The sequence below is a fragment of the Marmota flaviventris genome, chromosome 1 (assembly GCF_047511675.1).
Source record: "Marmota flaviventris isolate mMarFla1 chromosome 1, mMarFla1.hap1, whole genome shotgun sequence".
Taxonomy (NCBI): domain Eukaryota; kingdom Metazoa; phylum Chordata; class Mammalia; order Rodentia; family Sciuridae; genus Marmota; species Marmota flaviventris.
The window spans coordinates 146511979-146529409 of NC_092498.1; the positions used below are offsets into that span (position 1 = coordinate 146511979).

Here is a 17431-nt window from a genome sequence, read left to right on the forward strand (position 1 = left end):
AATTTTTTAAACTTCAAAGTTCTAGAAGGCCAACCCTGCTGAGTTTCTATGTAGCCTTCCGGGGGGAGGGGGGGGGAATCCTGTGCAAAGAACATTTTGTACAACACATTATCATTTGTGTTTAATGGACACACACACACACAAACACACACACACTTATTCACACAGAACACCCCTCAAAGCTCTGGAGCTGTTGACACTTGCCTCTTGGGAGGGGAACAGTCCCGCCCTGGAGCAACTCCCACTTGAGGACATCCTACACAGCCACACAGCCACCCTCACGCCTACCATACCCCCTATCTGCCCGGGCAGCACCTTCTTCAAAACAGTACACTCTCCTCACCAACCCAAGTACCTTACAAAACCTGAGTAACAGTAGTGACCTCAGCACCTAAGGTCACGCCTCTGGACCTTGTGACAGACATGCAGGCCTCAGAATGTCGCCTCACCTTGTTGACCTGCGACAGTGGGGTCCTCACGGCTCCCACAGGCAGCCGGCCCCTGCTGCTGTCTTCAAACAGCCTCCCAGGGGACCGCTCCCTCCGCGTGCTAAGCATGCGGCCTGGGGACTTCTCGCGCTCCAGGGGGCGGCCGGGAGACTTGTCCCTGCGTAGCTCTGTCCGCCCCTCGCGGTAGCGGTGGGGTGTGCTTGGCTCTCGGGGGTGGCTGGGGCCTTCGGGTGGCGCCGGACTGGAGGCCACGCGCTTGGTGATGTGCTCGTTGTACGTTGGTGGGCCTCGCTTGTTGGGGCTGCTGGCAAGAAGAGAAGGGGGCAGGGAGCTGGGGAGTCACGATCCCCAAAGGGTGTCCCCCTTCTACTCTGTGGCCCCACACCTCAACGTCACCACCACTGTTTAGAAAAAGGCCAGGCCTGGAGCCCGGACCTCCTGCTTCTTGTGTCTGGGCAGTGAGGACAGGGAAGGCAGCAGCCACCACAACAGGAAGCCAAACTTCCTGGCCACAGTAAAGGCCACGCCTCCTGTGCGGGCTCTGTGGCGAAGCTCTTCCTGTGTGTGACCCCCTCATCTTGTTGGATCACAGCATCCCGGGGAGCCGGAAGCAAGCAAGACCCTCACTGAACAGGCAAGAAATGGAGACACAGGGCAGCGAGGTGACTGCCTGTGCTGGATTCCAAACCAGGTCGGTGTGAAGTCATGATCCCCACTACACCCTGCTGCCCTAGTGCCCTCAAGAGCTGGGAAGGGACAGAAGAAAGCCTTCCTTTGGGGCTAAGCCTGCTACAATCCAGAAGTCAGGGACCCACAAGGGCCTCAGTGCAAAGGAACAGTTTTCAGAAATCCTGTGCTGGTCACTGTCAGCTGCCATAACCTGTCCCACACTTGAGTCTGGTGTTGGGTCACCCCTCCCTGTAGGTGGCTTTCCACGAGTCTTTGTGGCACCTGCTGCAGATGTGGATGGTTCTAAGTCATGGCAGTAAGGTCATGGGATGCAGTAGCAGGCTGACACAGTCAGGAGGCCGAGCAGGGCGACCACAGTCCAGCCAGCTCACAGAGCATCGCCCCCAGAGGCCGGTGGCTGATGACAGAACAGTTGAAAACGCTGGGGCCTTTATTAGGGGTGGGGATCAAGCCCAGAGCCTCGTGCACGCCAGGCAAGTGCTCTCCCACTGAGCCACAACCCGGCTCCACGGGGCTTTCTGAACAATCAATCCGGCTGCACCCCCCAACTCCCCACCCTGGCCCGGGCCTGGAAGTTCCACATGAGGCCTCAGCACATCCCTGGCCTAATGACCTCTGAAGAAGCCAGATCCAGATGCACAGGGAGAGAGTGAGCAGAGGCCACCTCACCGTGGTCAGTTCACTGTGAATAGCTTCATGTCTCTCTTGCTTCCCAGGGGCTCTAACTGGGGACTCAGTGCTCAAAAGGCCCACACCCCTGTGATGTCTGTGAAGCAGTGACACTCAGATTCCTACATCTTGAAATCAAGGTTCATGTGCTCATCTAGCCATACAGCTCTGAGATACGAAGACAAATAACAAATACACTCCAAGAGGAGGACTACATGAAGCCTATTGTAATGGCAGAGAAATCATAACCCCTGTCTTCAGAGGCCCATCAAAGAGCAGTGTGAGGGCGCTCGGTGCCCAGGGAAAGCAGGCTGGCCCAGGGAGGACGGCAGCCAAGATGAATGGGAGGAAGGAAACACTCATCATTGGAAGCCGAGCAGGCAGTCTTCCATCTACATAGCCATTAACGACCAATGATCTTCCACATCCATTTTATGTGTTTTGCAAAGAGTTATGTTTTTTGCTCTGCCAAACAGACCAGGAAAACGAGGCCTGCAGTGAATCACACCCACCAAGCAGCCTTGTGCATTCTGACCTGCCCAGAGCAGTCGGCAGCAAAAGGACTGTTCCTTAAGGTGGGAGACAACCAAGACTGAGGGCCGGTTCTCCAGACACGCCCGGGGGCCCCAGGGACCCATACACATTATTTTTCATCCCTGTTCACAGATACTGCAACCATTTTCAACTACAGAGTAAGCAACTCCTTACTGGGAAACGTAGGGTCTTGAAAGCAAGGTATCCGGCCATCTAAGAGGCAATGAGGGGGGATCTAATTGCAATATTTTGACTTGTTTCTGGCATGACTTGGAAAGCACTTAAGGAGGATCTAGATATTTCAGGGGAAGATAGTGGACCACTGAGTGATCACTCTGGAGGCATCAGGAAGCACCTGGTTATTATAACTTGTGGATTCTTGGCAAGCTCCTGGGATTAAAACTATGCTTATGAGGGCAGGTAGAGCCCGCCCAGCACACAAGAGAACCTGGGCTGGATCCCCAGTACTTGCCAACAAACAGACCCATACTGACCAGACATGTAGAAGGTCTGGGGCCGGGGCTGGGGCTCAGTGGCAGAGCTCTTGTTTAGCACTGGTGAGGCACTGGGTTCGATCCTCAGCACCACATAAAAATAAATTAATTACATAAAGGTATTGTGTCCATCTACCACTAAAAATATTTAAAAAAAGAACAAAGAGCCAAGCATGGTGGTACATGCCTGTAATTCCCAGCAACTCTGGGGCTGAGGCAGGAGGATCTTAAGTTTGAGGCCAGCCTCTTGTCCATAGTGTAATGAAGCACTACCCAGCATGGGGTGCTTCATTACAACAACAGAAAATAGACTAATACATAGTGTTATTTTTAAAAAGAGAATCGTACACACATATGCTTGGATATGTACAAAAGATTTCTAAGTAAAAACACAAAAACTTAAAACATGGGTCCCTTCCTAGATGGGGACCTAAGTGGTGGGGGCTGGGGAGAGTTGAGAGGCATGACAGAGCCAGCAGAGATTTTGTGCTGCCATGTGCCTTTCTCAGTCCTTTGCATTCTACACCCTGGGATTGGATCAACAATTCAAAAATTATGAAATGAATGAAATTTAAGAAGAATATCAGTGTGATCATGTTGGGGAGGTCCTGCATTCGTAGAGGCTACCACGCAGGCTGGGAACCCAGGCCCGCACCCACTGCTTCACGCCTCTGGGCCTGCACCTTTGTTTGGCACAGCTTTCCTCCTGCCAGTGTACCCCACTGCCTTCCCTGTCTGTCACCCCCAGCCTCACTTCTCCCTGGCCCCCAAGTCCAGGCTGCAGGGCCCTCCTGAGCCTCCCTAGTGCTTAAACTACCCCACCAGAGCCTCAACCTATGCTGTGATCCCCTGACTGCTCCCATCTCTCTCCCACCAGGCTTTGAGCCCATCAGAGAGGGCCACACCTGGCCAACTCCGCACTGCCCGTCTCCCACGTGGCCGACCACTAGCTCAGCAGAATATCTGCGAGCAGGGAAGCACAATCCGTGCTCCCGACTAAGCACCTCTGAAACACCCACCAGAGAAAGATGGGAAGGCTCCCTTTTCCTTTTACAAGCGGTCCTTTCCTAATTCTCCAGACGCTTATAAAGGCTTGTGCCATTTCTGGGCCACAGACCTCCAAGAAATGAGTGGTTTGTTCTTGAGGGCAGAATGGAGACGAGAAACCTTCAACCAGTTTAGCAAGTTTCCTTTGGCTTTTCAGAGCAGCTGGGCTGTTACCTGCGGGAGGTGGAGGGGACCCGGTGGTGGTCGGTGCCGGACTCCTTCACAAGGTTTCCTTTGCAGCATATGACCCTTAATTTATCCTGATACGAGGAGGCCAGGTAAATCGCTCCTGAGGAAATCGCAGGACCCAGGTAGCGTGGGTTCGGGATTTCCAGATACGCTCTGGCAGGGGTCCTACAGAGTTCCAGACAAGAGTTGGCAGTCACTGGGGAGTGGTTAGGAAGAAACACCTGCCCCTCCCTGGCACCCTGCCCCCACCCCTGAAGATGGAGTTCTCAGAGCACAGAGGTGTGGTGCTTACCCCAGCGAGGAGCGTGCCTGGATTTCAATGACTTCCAGTGAGTTGAAGTGGGTCACAAACAGATAGGGTTCTCTGTAGGCTGCGTGGCCACCGGGCACCGTGGAGGAGGAGCAAAGGCAGAGGAGGGTTCAAAGAGGGAAAATTAAAGCCTGGCTGTGAGGTCCCCCTTGATCTAGCACTCCCCCCCCTGCAGGACTCTTTCCTCCAAGCGCTTTACACACACACCCCTACGTATACATACACAATGAAATTTTATAAAGGTGGGGATAAGAATATATATTTTATGAGATTATTTGCAAAAAGCACTGGAAATATAAGTGATTCAAATTTTTCTTCCTTTAGTGGAGTACAGAGAAAGAATATAGCAAATGGGAAACATGGGAGACTTCTCATGGTATACTATTAAACTAATTGTATACATCGTCAAAAATTTAAAAAGATTGCACTTAGCTAATTAGATATTTCTGGTCTTAATATTCTCTCTCTATATTAAGTCACTCATCTCTCTGTATAGTACCACTGAAACTGTAGAGGATATAATGGCACTGTTGATTCTCACTATTATTCCTTGGGGCAAACCATTATGTGGGTGTAGACTCTCAGTCATGCTTCCCAGGACTCAAATCCCCACGCAGTTCCCTTGCTGTGAATACGCACCCACCCTGTGGCCCCTTGAACCAGAATGTGGAGGCGGTGCCAAAGCTGCCAGCCTGTAAGTCCATACTCTTTGAGGAGGCCTCCAGCCACCAGCCCCAGCGGAAGTCCCTACTCTGTGTGTGTGAGACTGTCAACAACACGTGGAGCACAGGTGTCCAACCAGACCACAGACTCATGAGCAACGACAAGGTGCTGTTTTAGGTCACTAAGTTTAGGAATGGCATATCATGCAGTAATATATAAATAAAATGGCCTTAAAGGGTATTTCAGCCAAATGATATTCCAGAAAACTCACACAAGTTGTGTGTGTGCATATTTGCACGTATGCGGGTATTTACTCTTGGACTCAGAAACTCTACTTTTAGGGACCCGTCATCTGGAGATACTATTTGATAAGTGTACAAATATTTGTTCAAGGATGTTCATTACAGTGTTGTTGACGCTTATAAAGGTATGGACGTGGCTTAACCACTCTGCCTAATTAGAACTGGTTATGTTGGCAGGTATTTGGCTATACTGTGGGACACTACATAGTGTTTGGAAATGATTTAAATAAGTCCACAGCAAATGGTCTTCTTTCTATGATGAGAGCTTAACAAATATTTTCCAAGGCTGAACTGTGGCCTGGTGGAGCTGGCTTAGGCAATTCTTCAGTAAGCCTCAGAATCTTCTGTCATGTACATTCACTTAGGTGACTGTTATACATGGCGCCCAGTGTCTGATGAAATGCATGACACAGTATTTAAGGCAAAAAGAATTCCACCTGCAACTCTTTCCCATAACACAGGCTCTGGCAAAAGAGGAGCCCCCACACCATGCATCACGCACCAAAGGCCAAGGGTAAGCGGCTCCACTTGAGATCATCTGTGCGGCTACGTCTTCCGTAAGAATCCACGAACACCCCAAATTCTGCAAGGCATCAAGAGATGGGGCTTCAGCATCAGAGGAGTGGAGGGCATTGGGGACACACACCATGACACAAGAATGAGGACAGATCCCAGGGACAACTGGCCAGATTTAACCGAATCAATAAAACCTGAAGACCTGCTGACCATCTCCTTGTTTTATTTAAAATGACGATATAGTATTTATTTTATTAAAGAAAGAGGGATCAAACAAAAGGGAGGTGAATGTAGGAAAAAAAAGGGTGGGGGGAAAGCGGAAGAGACAGGAAGTGGGTACAGAGATCAAGGAGGCAGAGACCCAGGGACAGGGGGGACCCAGATTTTTTAATATTTTTAAAAAGTAAAGAAAATATCAACAGAGAGAGGGGAAGGGAGAAAAGGAGGGAGGGAGGAAGACAGGCCAGCCAGAGGACGAGAAAGGAAAGAGAGCAAGCAAGTGAGGGACAGAGAAGGAAAGATGGGGCTGCTCTGTGCGGAGGATGGGAGGGGGTGTGCCTGGTGGGCAGTAGGAGCCCAGAGGCCTCAGGTGCTGGACCAACACCTCCGTACTCTCAGCAGGCCCTGCCTCAGGTCCCCACGGCCTGGCCCCGGCCTGGCCCCGGCCTGGCTCCCAGCCCCACAGGAGCAAGCAGGACGCACCGTGGAAGCACAGCAGGTACTCCTCTCGCTGCCCTGCCCCGTTCACCTGCACGATGGAGACGGGGAAGCTGTTGGAAGAGGAAGCAAACACAGCAGGCGCCAAGGAGTGGTCGTTCTTGTCCAGGAATTCTGTAAAGGCAGGTGGGAGGTGGGCTTCAGGAGGGCTTTCTGACCCTACAAGGCCCAGGCCACGCAGCGGGTGGCGAGGGGACACCAGCCCTACCCTCTAGCGTGTACTGCTTCATGTCGATTTCGTAGAATTTGTTGGTTCCGATGAGGATACTATAATTGGTGAAGTGGATGCAGCTGCAGGGCTCTGAGGTCTCGATCTCCTGAGACAGAGGGCAGAGAAGGACAGGAGATGACACAGGACAGCTGGCTCCTCTGCTCTTCTGTTTCTGCCTGAAGCATCTAGCCACGCTTTGTAGGTAGTCGCTGCCAGAACTGCGACACTGTCACCCTTCACGCCTCTCAGGACAGCCCGCAGTCCCTCTGCTACCCTTTTCCTGATACTCTACACAACACCAGGCTTTTTTGGAAAAGAAAGCCAATTGCAGACAAAAGGCGGGGCAGGGCCAGAAGTGCTATTTCAATGAAAAGGTAGAATTTTAACAATTCGTTCTTATTGGAGAGAAAACTGGAAAACTACACAACTATTAACAGGGGTGGTGAGGAATGGTCTCCTTCCTTTTGCTGGCTTCTAAGTTTCTTTTTTTCTTAATATTTTTTTTAGTTGCCAATGGATCATTTATTTTATTTATACGTGTGTGATGCTGAAGATCAAACCCAGGGTCTCACACATGCCAGGCAAGGGCTCTACCACCGAGCCATAACTCCAGCCCCGGCTTCTAAGTTTCTAACAGAAACCTCTATTACGTAGTACTTACTGTCTTCATAATCACTGCATTCCTACCTTAATTGTCCACTTGCTCATTATTTATATTTGTTTTTAGGCCAATCCTGTGGTCAAAACACCAGGGGTTCTAATCGGTGGCTAGGAATCATAAAGCAGTAATGAGTTGTGACAATTTTCCTCAACTTACGGTTGGAACTCCCGCCAGCACTATCATCACCACTGACTATGGACTGGCCACCTACCAGGGATGAGGGAAGGGGAAACTGAAACAGCATGATACTAGGGAAAGACTAGGGAAACTGAACTTCAGATGTGGTCTTGACTTTGTAGCCTAGGTTGTCTCCCAGCTCCAACTGTCCTACCTGAACACTGGAGAACTGTCCTGCAAACTGTGGATGGCCAGCTTAGTCCCTGGTGCCAATGGGCGCTCAATAAACCCACAGACTAAACTATCAACCACAGCTATGAGTGGCTCTGGGCTCTTCCAGAAGGGAAGGGTCTCACTCTCTAGGGAGGTGACCCCAGGCTGAATGGTGGCAGAATAGAAGGGGCACACGCTGCTCCCTGACACAAACACTCCACGCGGGATCCTTGGGAGAACAGGATGGCAGGGCTGTGACTCACCTTCCGAATGCAGTACTTGCTGAGGTTTTCGTTGTAGCGGAGGATGACGACTTTGTTGGGCATGGCTGCACAGATACAGAGCCCATTCTCAATCTGCAAAACCAAAGGGAAAAGAGAGAAAGAAAGAGTCACCCATGGGCACCCTGGCTCTGGAGCAAAACTAGGTGAGGAACACCAGTTTGGAGCAGGATCTCTCCACCTCAGACCTACTGACAATCTGGACCAGTTTGTTCTTTGGTGTGGTGGTGGGGCAGAGGGGTGTCCTGCATATTGCAAGATGATGGGCAGCATCAGGGTCTGGACCTACGAGATGACTATAGCACCCTCCAGTTGTGACAATCAAAAATGTCTTCAGACGTTATCAAATGTCTGCTGGTTGAAACACCACTGTAGCTGGGATCCAGGGAAGGCCTCAGGATCCACCTGATAGCACCCACGTTTTGCACACATGTGCCTTTAGCTAGAGACAGATTCTTCTGACAACCTTCCCCTGGGAGAAGGGGGCAGGACAGGATAAGGGAAAGGAGAGGAAAGGTAATAGAAATTGCTACAGGAATTTTAAGACAATTCCAGTATAAATGAAAATGCTCTTAGCTTAGGCCTGTACCTACAGATTCCACATCAAAACTCCCTTTTTCTAGAGTTGAATCCCTCTTTTTCACCCCCCTACAACCAGATCTTTGCCATTCATCAAGGGTGAAAAGATACTTATTGTTCAAATTGTCCTGAAATGAAGGTCAGCAATTGGGCAGGAAAGGAGAGGAATAGAGGAGGAACAGTTCTATTTCTTGGTTTGGATAGCAGGTTCAGGGGTGTTTATTACATCACTTGGCTTTATCACTTACAGGTTTATGTCTCATACTTTTTTTAGTATTTAAAAAATAAAAATAATTTGTAATTTTAAAATTTGGAAACTAAAATGCACATTTCTAAGTAACTCATCATTCACAGGAGAAATTTTTAAACATGTAGAACAATTATAACAAGTTATAATATCAAAATTTATAGGGCACAACTGAACTAGTAGTTAGAAGGAAATGTGTGGCCCTAAAATGGTTATATTAGAAAAATACCCTGAAAAGTTAATAAGTTTAAATTATATTAGAACAAAGAATAATGGAAGAAAGCCAGGAAAGCTAAAGGAAGAAAAAACAAAGACAAAGGCAAAAATTAATGACCAATGAAGCAATGCCACGCCAGGAGCACTTGTTCAATAAAACCCAAAGTATCCTCTGTTTACAGTTAGTACAAGTGAAATCAAAGACCGAGCATCAGTAACCTCAGGGAAGGAAAAGGTCCCCTCCCTGTCTAGTCCTGCAGCCCTAGGGCAGAGGTCTTGGAGGTCACACACAGAGGGGTTTTCTCAGTCAATGCCATCTGAGTAGCCTTCTGAGCAATGACCAGCAAGCTATTTCTGGAGCGAGGGAAGTGGCTTGCTCCAGACTTCACTAGAGTTGTATGTGTAGGTCTGTATATGTCCATAAATGTTCTTCACTTTTAATAAAAAAAAAAATTATTTATTTTTTGTGATGCTGGGAATTGAACCCATATCCTCACACGTTAGGCAGGTGCTCTACAGCCCCAGACCATGATAAAACATATTTAAAGGAGAAGGCAAACAAACGTGTTTATGTGCAAAATTTCAATATACTAGAAATCACAAGAGAATCCCTTGAGTGCTGGTGAGCGGCTCCATGGCATGCTTGGTCCTCGGCATCCACAGGCTCCACAGCCGCACGTTCAACTGACACAGACTGAAAATATTCAGCAGGAAAAAACCTGCCTCTGTACCAAAAATCATTATTCCCTAAACAATACAGAATAACTACTTAGATAGCATTTATATTGAATTATGTATTATAAATAATCTAGAGTTGATTTCATGAACGTGGGAAAATGTACACAGGTCACATACAAAGGTACAAACACTACCATCCTACAGGGTACAAAGGACTTAAGCGTCCTCGGATTTTGGTATGTTGTTGGGGGATGGTTCTGGAACCAATCCCCCTCAGATACTGAGGAATGACTGTCTAAACGTCGTAAGTTAGAATCTGTAAATCTCTAGAATCTGTAAATCTCAATTTATTAATTGTCTTTCCATCCAGATCAGACATGGGGTTCTATGTTAGGATTTTTTTTTCTTAAAAAAAAAAAAATGCTCATCACACATACACACTTCTAAAATTACGGATCAACCTTTTAGTTTTGCTCATCTTATTCTTGTGTTTCTTTCCAATTCAAAACCTGTGCAAATTTCAAGGCTACCCAGATCATTTCGCAGGCCCAAAGGAAGCAACAGCAATTCAAACCAGTCTGAGGGATGCTTGACTTTCAAGGTCAGGTCAAGGAGCTATTGGCGACTTCAAGGACATTGGACATTCCACCAGTGGAGGCCTGAGGAGCACTAACCTTGCCAGCAGCAAACAAGTGGCAGCCCTTCACAGCTTCGAAGACGTTGGGCGAGATGTCTGGCTGGGCGGGAAGGTGCGACTGCGCCAGGGACTGCTTCACTTTCTTCACGTCCACCAGACACAGGGCCCGCTCTTCTCCTGAGGGGAAAGGAGCAGCCTCCGTCAGCGTGAAGGGAGTAGTGAAGACAGGGAGGGAGGCCCGGTCTAGTTCCAAATAGAAGCTACTGAGATTTCCATACACCCCTCTACACTGAGCACCCCTTATCTGAATTGCTTGAGATCACAAGTGCCTCAGATTTCAGATTTTGGAATATTTATATAAACATAATGAGATCACTTGGGGGTGGGACTCAAGTCTAGATACAAAATTATTTTGTTTCATATATGCTTTATATACATGGCTGCAAGATGATTTTATGACATACTTTAAGAGCTTCTGCAATTTGACAATGACTTGTCTATCATGTGAGGGCAGTTGGAATTGTTGACCTGTAGCACCTCATTAGCACTCAAAATGGCTCGGGTTTTCAAATTAGGGATGCTCACTATTTTAGATCTCAGATGGAAACATTTGGCCTTTTAGTCCAGATTCTAAGGGGGGAAATTCTGCAGACATAAGATTGGAGGAAGAACTGAACTTTTAAACATATTCCTGGGTAAAGAAAGAATGTCTGGGAGCAACAAGGAGAAGAAATTCTATAAAACAACAGGCTTTGACTATGCAAATACGTCAATGTCAAGAAAGACAAATGGAAGGATGGGAACCGTTCCAGATAAAGACAGGATTAAGCGCAACCTTGGGTTGAACCATGAGTTGAGGGGAAGACACTATAAAAAACATTACTGGGCCCCAGGTAAAATCGGACTGTGGGCAATGTATCAGACTATTGTATTATGGCAAGGGTAAAATTTCCTGAAGGCAAAAAAAAAAATCATACCATGTGAAACTTTCCCACATGCACATACCAGCATAAGTTTGCCAAAACCCAGAGAAAGTGGAACACCAAGGGTGAAGCCAACAGACACTGTGGGCTTTGGGCAATGACAAAGTGCCCGTGCAGGTTCCTCAACAGCAACCAACGTACCAGGCAGTGTGGACGCTGATGATGCAGGGGGCTGGGGAGTGGGAGGGGGCTGCATGCCAATCTCTGTACCTTCCTCTCGGTTTTGCTGTGAACCTACAACTACTCAACCGTATAATCAGGAAGGAAAACAGGAATGGAGGAAGGCAACAGGCCGGGAGGAAAGGGACAGCACAGAGCCACCATTCCAGGAGTACCAGTCTCTGGCCACGTCACTTCAGTCTGTGGACCCAGCCACACCTAAAACATGTTTTGAATGCTGAGTCAATAATACTGTTTTTCCTTTAAAAAAAAAATTTGCCAACAAAGGAAAAAAAAAAAAAACAAATTGTGCCATGGTCATGTGAAAGAATGCCCTTGCTCGTAGGATACCCGCACATGGAGGAAGAAAGGAAACTAACAAAATGTTAGCAAGTGGAAACCAGGTGCAGAGGCACATCCCTGTGATCCCAGCAACTCGGGAGGCTGAGGCAAGAGGACAGCAAGTTCAAGTCAGCCCCAGCAACTTTGCAAGATTCTCTGAAAGACACTGCCTCAAAATTTAAAAAAATAAAATAAAAAAGGACTGGGGAGGTAGCTCAGTGGTAAAACACCCCTGGGTTCAGTCCTCAGTACCAAAAAAAATGTGAGCCCATGGTGAATCTAGATGACATGTCTCTGAGCATTCAGACATAAGAAAGATCAGGAAGTAATCACACAGAGACTGTGAGAGCAGGAAACTCTAGGAAGGCCAAGGCCCACAGTGCTGCTGATCCAATCAGGACAAGGAATTTGACTTTGATGAATCTTTGAGGCTTGGCACTCGCCATGGTTTAGATATGCTCTGGGGAGCCCCAAGAGTCCATGTGATTGGAGTCTTGGTCCCCAGGGTAGCACTGGTGGGAAGTGCTATGGAATCTTTAAGTGGTGAGACCCAGTGGAATGTCCTGGGGTCCCTGGAGACATGCTCTCAGAATGGAGTTCTTGTGAAACCCCTTGAGTGCTGGAGAGGGATATTATAGAGGAAGCAAGTCTGGCCCCACCCAGCTCTCCTGTGTGGAGTCTGCTTGCTCCTGAAAGCCCTCCCACCATGCTCTCTACCCATGAGGTAATGCAGCCAAGGGTTGGCCTCACCCAGTCAGCGCTGTACTGTTTGGACTTTGAACTTCCAGAACTACAAGCTAGATAAACCTCTTTTCTTCATTAATAGCATGTCTCAGGTGATTCATTATAGTAATGAAAAGCTGACTAACCTAAGCATTCTTCACTATAGGCATAATGGTCAGATGTTCTTTGCAGGTGTCAGACTATGCTCAACTGAACACCAAAAGGGAACCAAACGTGGACAAAAAGGGCCCGTCAGCCGAGGCTTGGCATCCCTCAGGAGGAAAGAGCCACTGCTGCTCCAGCCTTCCACCAGGACAGCCTGCTTTATGCCTCACAAGCCTGAAACCTAGCTCTTAAGTTGTTTCCCTTAAAAGGAAAGGAAAGGGCTGTGCCTTGGCCTCACACCTGCTATCATGAGTAGCTTCTCCAGGTCCTTGATGATATAAATTTGGAAGACTGCTCCAATTCCTGGCACATGGGTTAAGGAGTTTTTCAAGACATTCAGTGCATACAGCCCTTCCTCGGTGCCCACCAACACCACCTGTAAGGACAGAAGTCCAAAGTTAAGGACAGAAGTCCAAAGTTAAGCACAGTCACGTCACCATGACGTGAAAAAAAAAGCAGAAGAGCCACAAAGCCTACACAGTCCTCCCTTTCTCGACGGTGTGTGGCTGTAGCCATACACTGGCTGACAGTGCCCAGAAAATATGTTACCTGGTCACTGAAGGGCAGTGTGCAGTTCATGTCCAGCCGGTCATCACCTTCCAGTTTCAGCAGGGAGTTTCCAAGCAATTTCTTTTCATATGTGAAAGGAAAGATGAAACGAAAAAGAGAAGCTTAAAGTCAAACTCAGAAAATACATTTTCTCCTAGCTCCCCACCCCCTTTTTTGTTGTTGTTGGGTTTTGGCACTGGGGATAGCACCCAGGGCCTGTGTAGGTTAGGCAAGCACTCCACCACAGAGCTACGCCCCCAGCCTCTTGCCCAGTAATTCTATCTGAGCTCCAAAGGCAAGATGTAGATATTATGGGTTTCTATGGGGCGGTTGTTAATTAGCATCAGAGTCATAACTTGGCTTGGACACAGAAGTGAGTGTGTAGACACAGAGCTGCTCTGGAATAGGAAATAGCTGAAGCTACACAGATTTCACCTGCAAAGGATTAGCAAGCCACATGGACGGCTCCTGCTGCCCCCACCCCCAAGGCTGCAGCAAAAGTGCAAGGCACAGTGGGGTCAGCAGCAAACCAACAGCCTCTGAATCTCTTTACCTGAACCCACGCTGTCAGAAGCTCGTAGAAAACCCAGCCACGGGCCTATTGTACACATATCAACGTGGATCTCAGTAAAAGGCTCACATGTGAGATACAGAACATTCACAAAAACAGGCCTGCCCAGCGAGCACAGCTCTTTCCAGGAGGCTCATGGTTAAGAATTTTCCAACTGCAAACCCTTAAAGTGTTCATTAGGAGCTAAGTGTCTGAAAAGAGCTGTTGGGTCTTGAGTGGAGCAAACGCCAATGAGCAATGAGCACTGTTTGCACCTTCGAACGTTCTGGGGGGAGTGATGCCAATCAAGGAACACCCACGTTCCTAACATCTGAAGGATAAGTAGGACTTCAAACCTGCCCACAGAAGAGCAAATACTGCAGGAGCAACCAGGAAGGTTGGGAAGAGCCTCCCTGAAGTCGACGTGGCTGTGGCAGCCCGCTGTGCTGATTCATGGCCAAGTGCTTGTAACTCAAGCCTTTAAGCCAAAGAACTCATCAGAGTAAACAGCAGAGCAGATGCCCTTGAGGGAGCACAGGTGGCTGTACCGCTGTCACACGCTCCCTCAGGCCCCAAGAGCATGCTCGCCACTGCCTCCCCTTTCCTCAGAGTTGCCTCAGAGGGCTTGAGATGCTCCATTCCCGCCTTGGAGTTTCACCTCATTGCCACAGAACTCCTGGTCATCACTGTCTAGTGCTGTCACCCCCCAGAGGGCAGCCCAAGGGACACCAGGACAACCCAGGGGACCCCAAGCTAAGTTACCGAACTCCGCCCCCGGGCATACTCACGGCATCGGCTTCTGCCTTCTCCCTAGAAACTCTCCCACCTGCGACAACTGATTCTAAGGCGGTGACCCAGCGCTGTTTGTCAGGAAAGCTGGGAGCTAACAGGTAGAGGGTCCTCCCGGGCCAGCACGTGGTGTGCGGGTGAGATTCCATCTTCAGTATGTATGGGACATCTAGGAGATTCCACAGAGAGCACAGGATTGGGTGTGGACTTCCCCCATTCTCACTGGCAGGGATGGCCGTGAGATACAAGACAGCCCACCAAACCACACGGTCCCCGTCACCACAAAGCCAGGGGAGCCAGAGAAGGTGGGCTTCCTTGGCAGAGCCAACCCTCATGTTCCCCTCCAGCCCCGGCTGATCTGCCACGCCCGGCCCACCTGCCCTCACCTGCTTTGGCTGTATTTGCGAGTTCGGAAGCACCAACGGCACCATGAATAGATACATCCCCGTCGGGAAGGCACAGCTCAAATTCTTCCACCGGCCTCTGTCCAGCTTGGTGCAAAGAGGAAGGGGCAGAAAGAAAAACAAAAGAACAGGCACAAGAACGAGGGGAGAAGAGCAGAGCAGAGAGAGAGGGGGACAGAGACAGGGGACGCGTGTAGAGAGAGGCGCACGAGAACAAAGAAGGGAAAGAGGTGTGCAGAGAGGGAAGATAAAAAAAAAAATAAAGTGTGTCAGATGAGTGGCACAGTCAAATTTCTGATGACGATGCGGATTTATGGGTTAGTTGGCTGAGGCGGAAGTTCTCTGAGGCATTAGCAGGTGGAATCTTCAGGGCAGCACCCTGCGGGCTCTCCGGGGGGGAGACCTATAGATGTGAGTATCGCACCAATAACCTTTAGAGAAGTCATTTGGCTTTTAATTTTCAAAAATGGGAGAGCGTAGAAGGCTCGCGAGGCAGTCCAAACAACGCCTTCACGCCAACGCTGGGAGACCTGGGTTAGCCACGTGCAGTGCAGTTCCCCCTGAATTATTAATTTACCTTCTCTGGCTTCATTGTCATAAATGAGGACTTTGGATCCCTCCAGGACAATGTACTTCCTGTCCCAGCCCTGCTGTCCTCGTTTGTTATTCCTGGGAAAAGAAAATTGGGAAAGGAAAATGCTGGAACTCAGAAGAATCAGTCTGAAGGACCCAGGGGAGGGGACCCTTGAAAAGGCATCGGCCCGTGGCCTTCAGCACCAACACCTGGGGACCCCAAGCCACCCTGCAACAATACCTGGGCACTTTCATCCACCCTTCCAGGTGCAGGCTGCTGCTGGGGTCCTTGGTCTGCAGACCCGGGGAGTTCATTTTGTCACGGCAGAAGGCCTCGGTGAAGTGTGTGGCGTATTCGGCGGGCAGGCCGCAGGTGGCTGGCAAGCACGTGGAGCACTTGGGGTGACACATCACCTGACATTCTAGGGGAGAGCAGTGAACACCCTGAAAACACGCTCTCTGGGCTCAGAGTGTGGCCTTCCAGCCAAGCCTGGGGAGTCTCACACCCAAGCAGCTACTGTATACAGGCCCAGCAACCAGCTCGTCCTTAAGGCTTCCCAAGGGCAGGGCCTCCGCAGAGGCAGGAAACAAGACAGCCACATGCTCCCAACCCAGTTTCCCTGGCTTCGATACAGGCTGCCCACAAACAGGTGCGCAAAGGATGTGTCTGTATGGTTCTGTGGGAGAAGACAGGGAGAAGCCATCCTGGCAAAACGGCTGGACACCGACAGAGATGAGGGCACTGCACAGCCTGAGCTGCAGCCAGGAGTATAGGATCATTGCTTCAATGGGGTAAAAATAGTGTCCTCCCACTAAAATGAAGAGCTTGGCTACAAATGCATCTCACGATGAGGAACTTAGGAAAACATGGCCTCCACCTGATGGGTTCCTCAGATGGAGAAACAGGGCCCACCACAGACGCACCACCACTTCTCTTACCGAGACATTTGGATGCCTGACGTCCGAAGTGTACAGTATCCAGACACACAGCACACTTTGTGGCTCGCATGTTCAGTCCTACGTTAAATCGGTGAGGAATATTGTGGTGCATGCGCTCCTTAAGACGCCGGCTATATTCTGAAAGGGGCAAAAAAATTAAATCATCAGAGTACTGCAAATGAAAGTGAGGAGTCACCCACAAAATGAGGGGAAAATATTTGCAAATCATATCTGATTATGAACTTGTGTCTAGAATACATAAAGAACTCTCACAACTCAGTAATAAAAAGACAGCTCAATTAAAAAGTGGGTCAAGGATTTGAATAGATATCTCCCCAAAGTGGATAAATAAATGGCCAATAGGCACATGAAAAGATGCTCAACATCACAGCCATTAGGGAAATGCAAATCAAAACCACAATGCAATGCCACTTCACCACCACTAAGGACATCTAGGACCCAGAAATGGAAAAACAAGAGTTGGTGAGAATGTGGAAAAATTGGAGCCCTTGTACTTGGCCAGGGGGAAAGTGAAATGGTGCAGCCACTTTGGACCTGAGCCTGGCAGATCCTCAGCAAGCTAAACAAAGTCACCGTCTGACCCAGCAAGTCCTCTCCCAGATACACACCCAAGAGAACTGAAAACACTTATCCACACCAGCATGATTTATGCCAGGAAAAAAGTACAGATGATCCAAAAGCCCATTGATGATCATTCCCTGTGCCAAGGAATACCATGCATACAGTCATAAAAGGAAACTGCGTACTGACACCTGCTACAATGTGGGTGAACTTCAAATACATCACACTCGTGGAAGGAGCCAGACACAAAAGG

General features: G+C 49.0%; 1 protein-coding gene and 1 long non-coding RNA gene across 2 annotated transcripts in view; one reads left to right on the forward strand and one right to left on the reverse strand.

Annotated features, from left to right (window-relative positions):
* Cit (citron rho-interacting serine/threonine kinase) overlaps positions 1–17431 on the reverse strand; it is a 157950-nt gene that overhangs the window by 2987 nt on the left and 137532 nt on the right. Inside the window, exons 33-48 of the mRNA XM_027923229.2 lie at positions 16597–16734; positions 15899–16079; positions 15662–15753; positions 15067–15171; positions 14680–14849; positions 13895–13939; positions 13342–13422; positions 13033–13168; positions 10458–10597; positions 8046–8138; positions 6789–6897; positions 6566–6694; positions 5850–5930; positions 4365–4443; positions 4058–4237; positions 450–750 (exon numbers count right to left, since the gene is read on the reverse strand). Coding sequence (XP_027779030.2) covers positions 450–750; positions 4058–4237; positions 4365–4443; positions 5850–5930; positions 6566–6694; positions 6789–6897; positions 8046–8138; positions 10458–10597; positions 13033–13168; positions 13342–13422; positions 13895–13939; positions 14680–14849; positions 15067–15171; positions 15662–15753; positions 15899–16079; positions 16597–16734 — 2060 coding nt within the window. The remainder of the gene's footprint in view (positions 1–449; positions 751–4057; positions 4238–4364; positions 4444–5849; positions 5931–6565; positions 6695–6788; positions 6898–8045; positions 8139–10457; positions 10598–13032; positions 13169–13341; positions 13423–13894; positions 13940–14679; positions 14850–15066; positions 15172–15661; positions 15754–15898; positions 16080–16596; positions 16735–17431) is intronic.
* On the forward strand, positions 955–6069 carry LOC114081777 (uncharacterized). Its single transcript, XR_003580853.3, has 2 exons — positions 955–1140; positions 5809–6069. It is a non-coding gene; the product is annotated as an uncharacterized lncRNA (long non-coding RNA).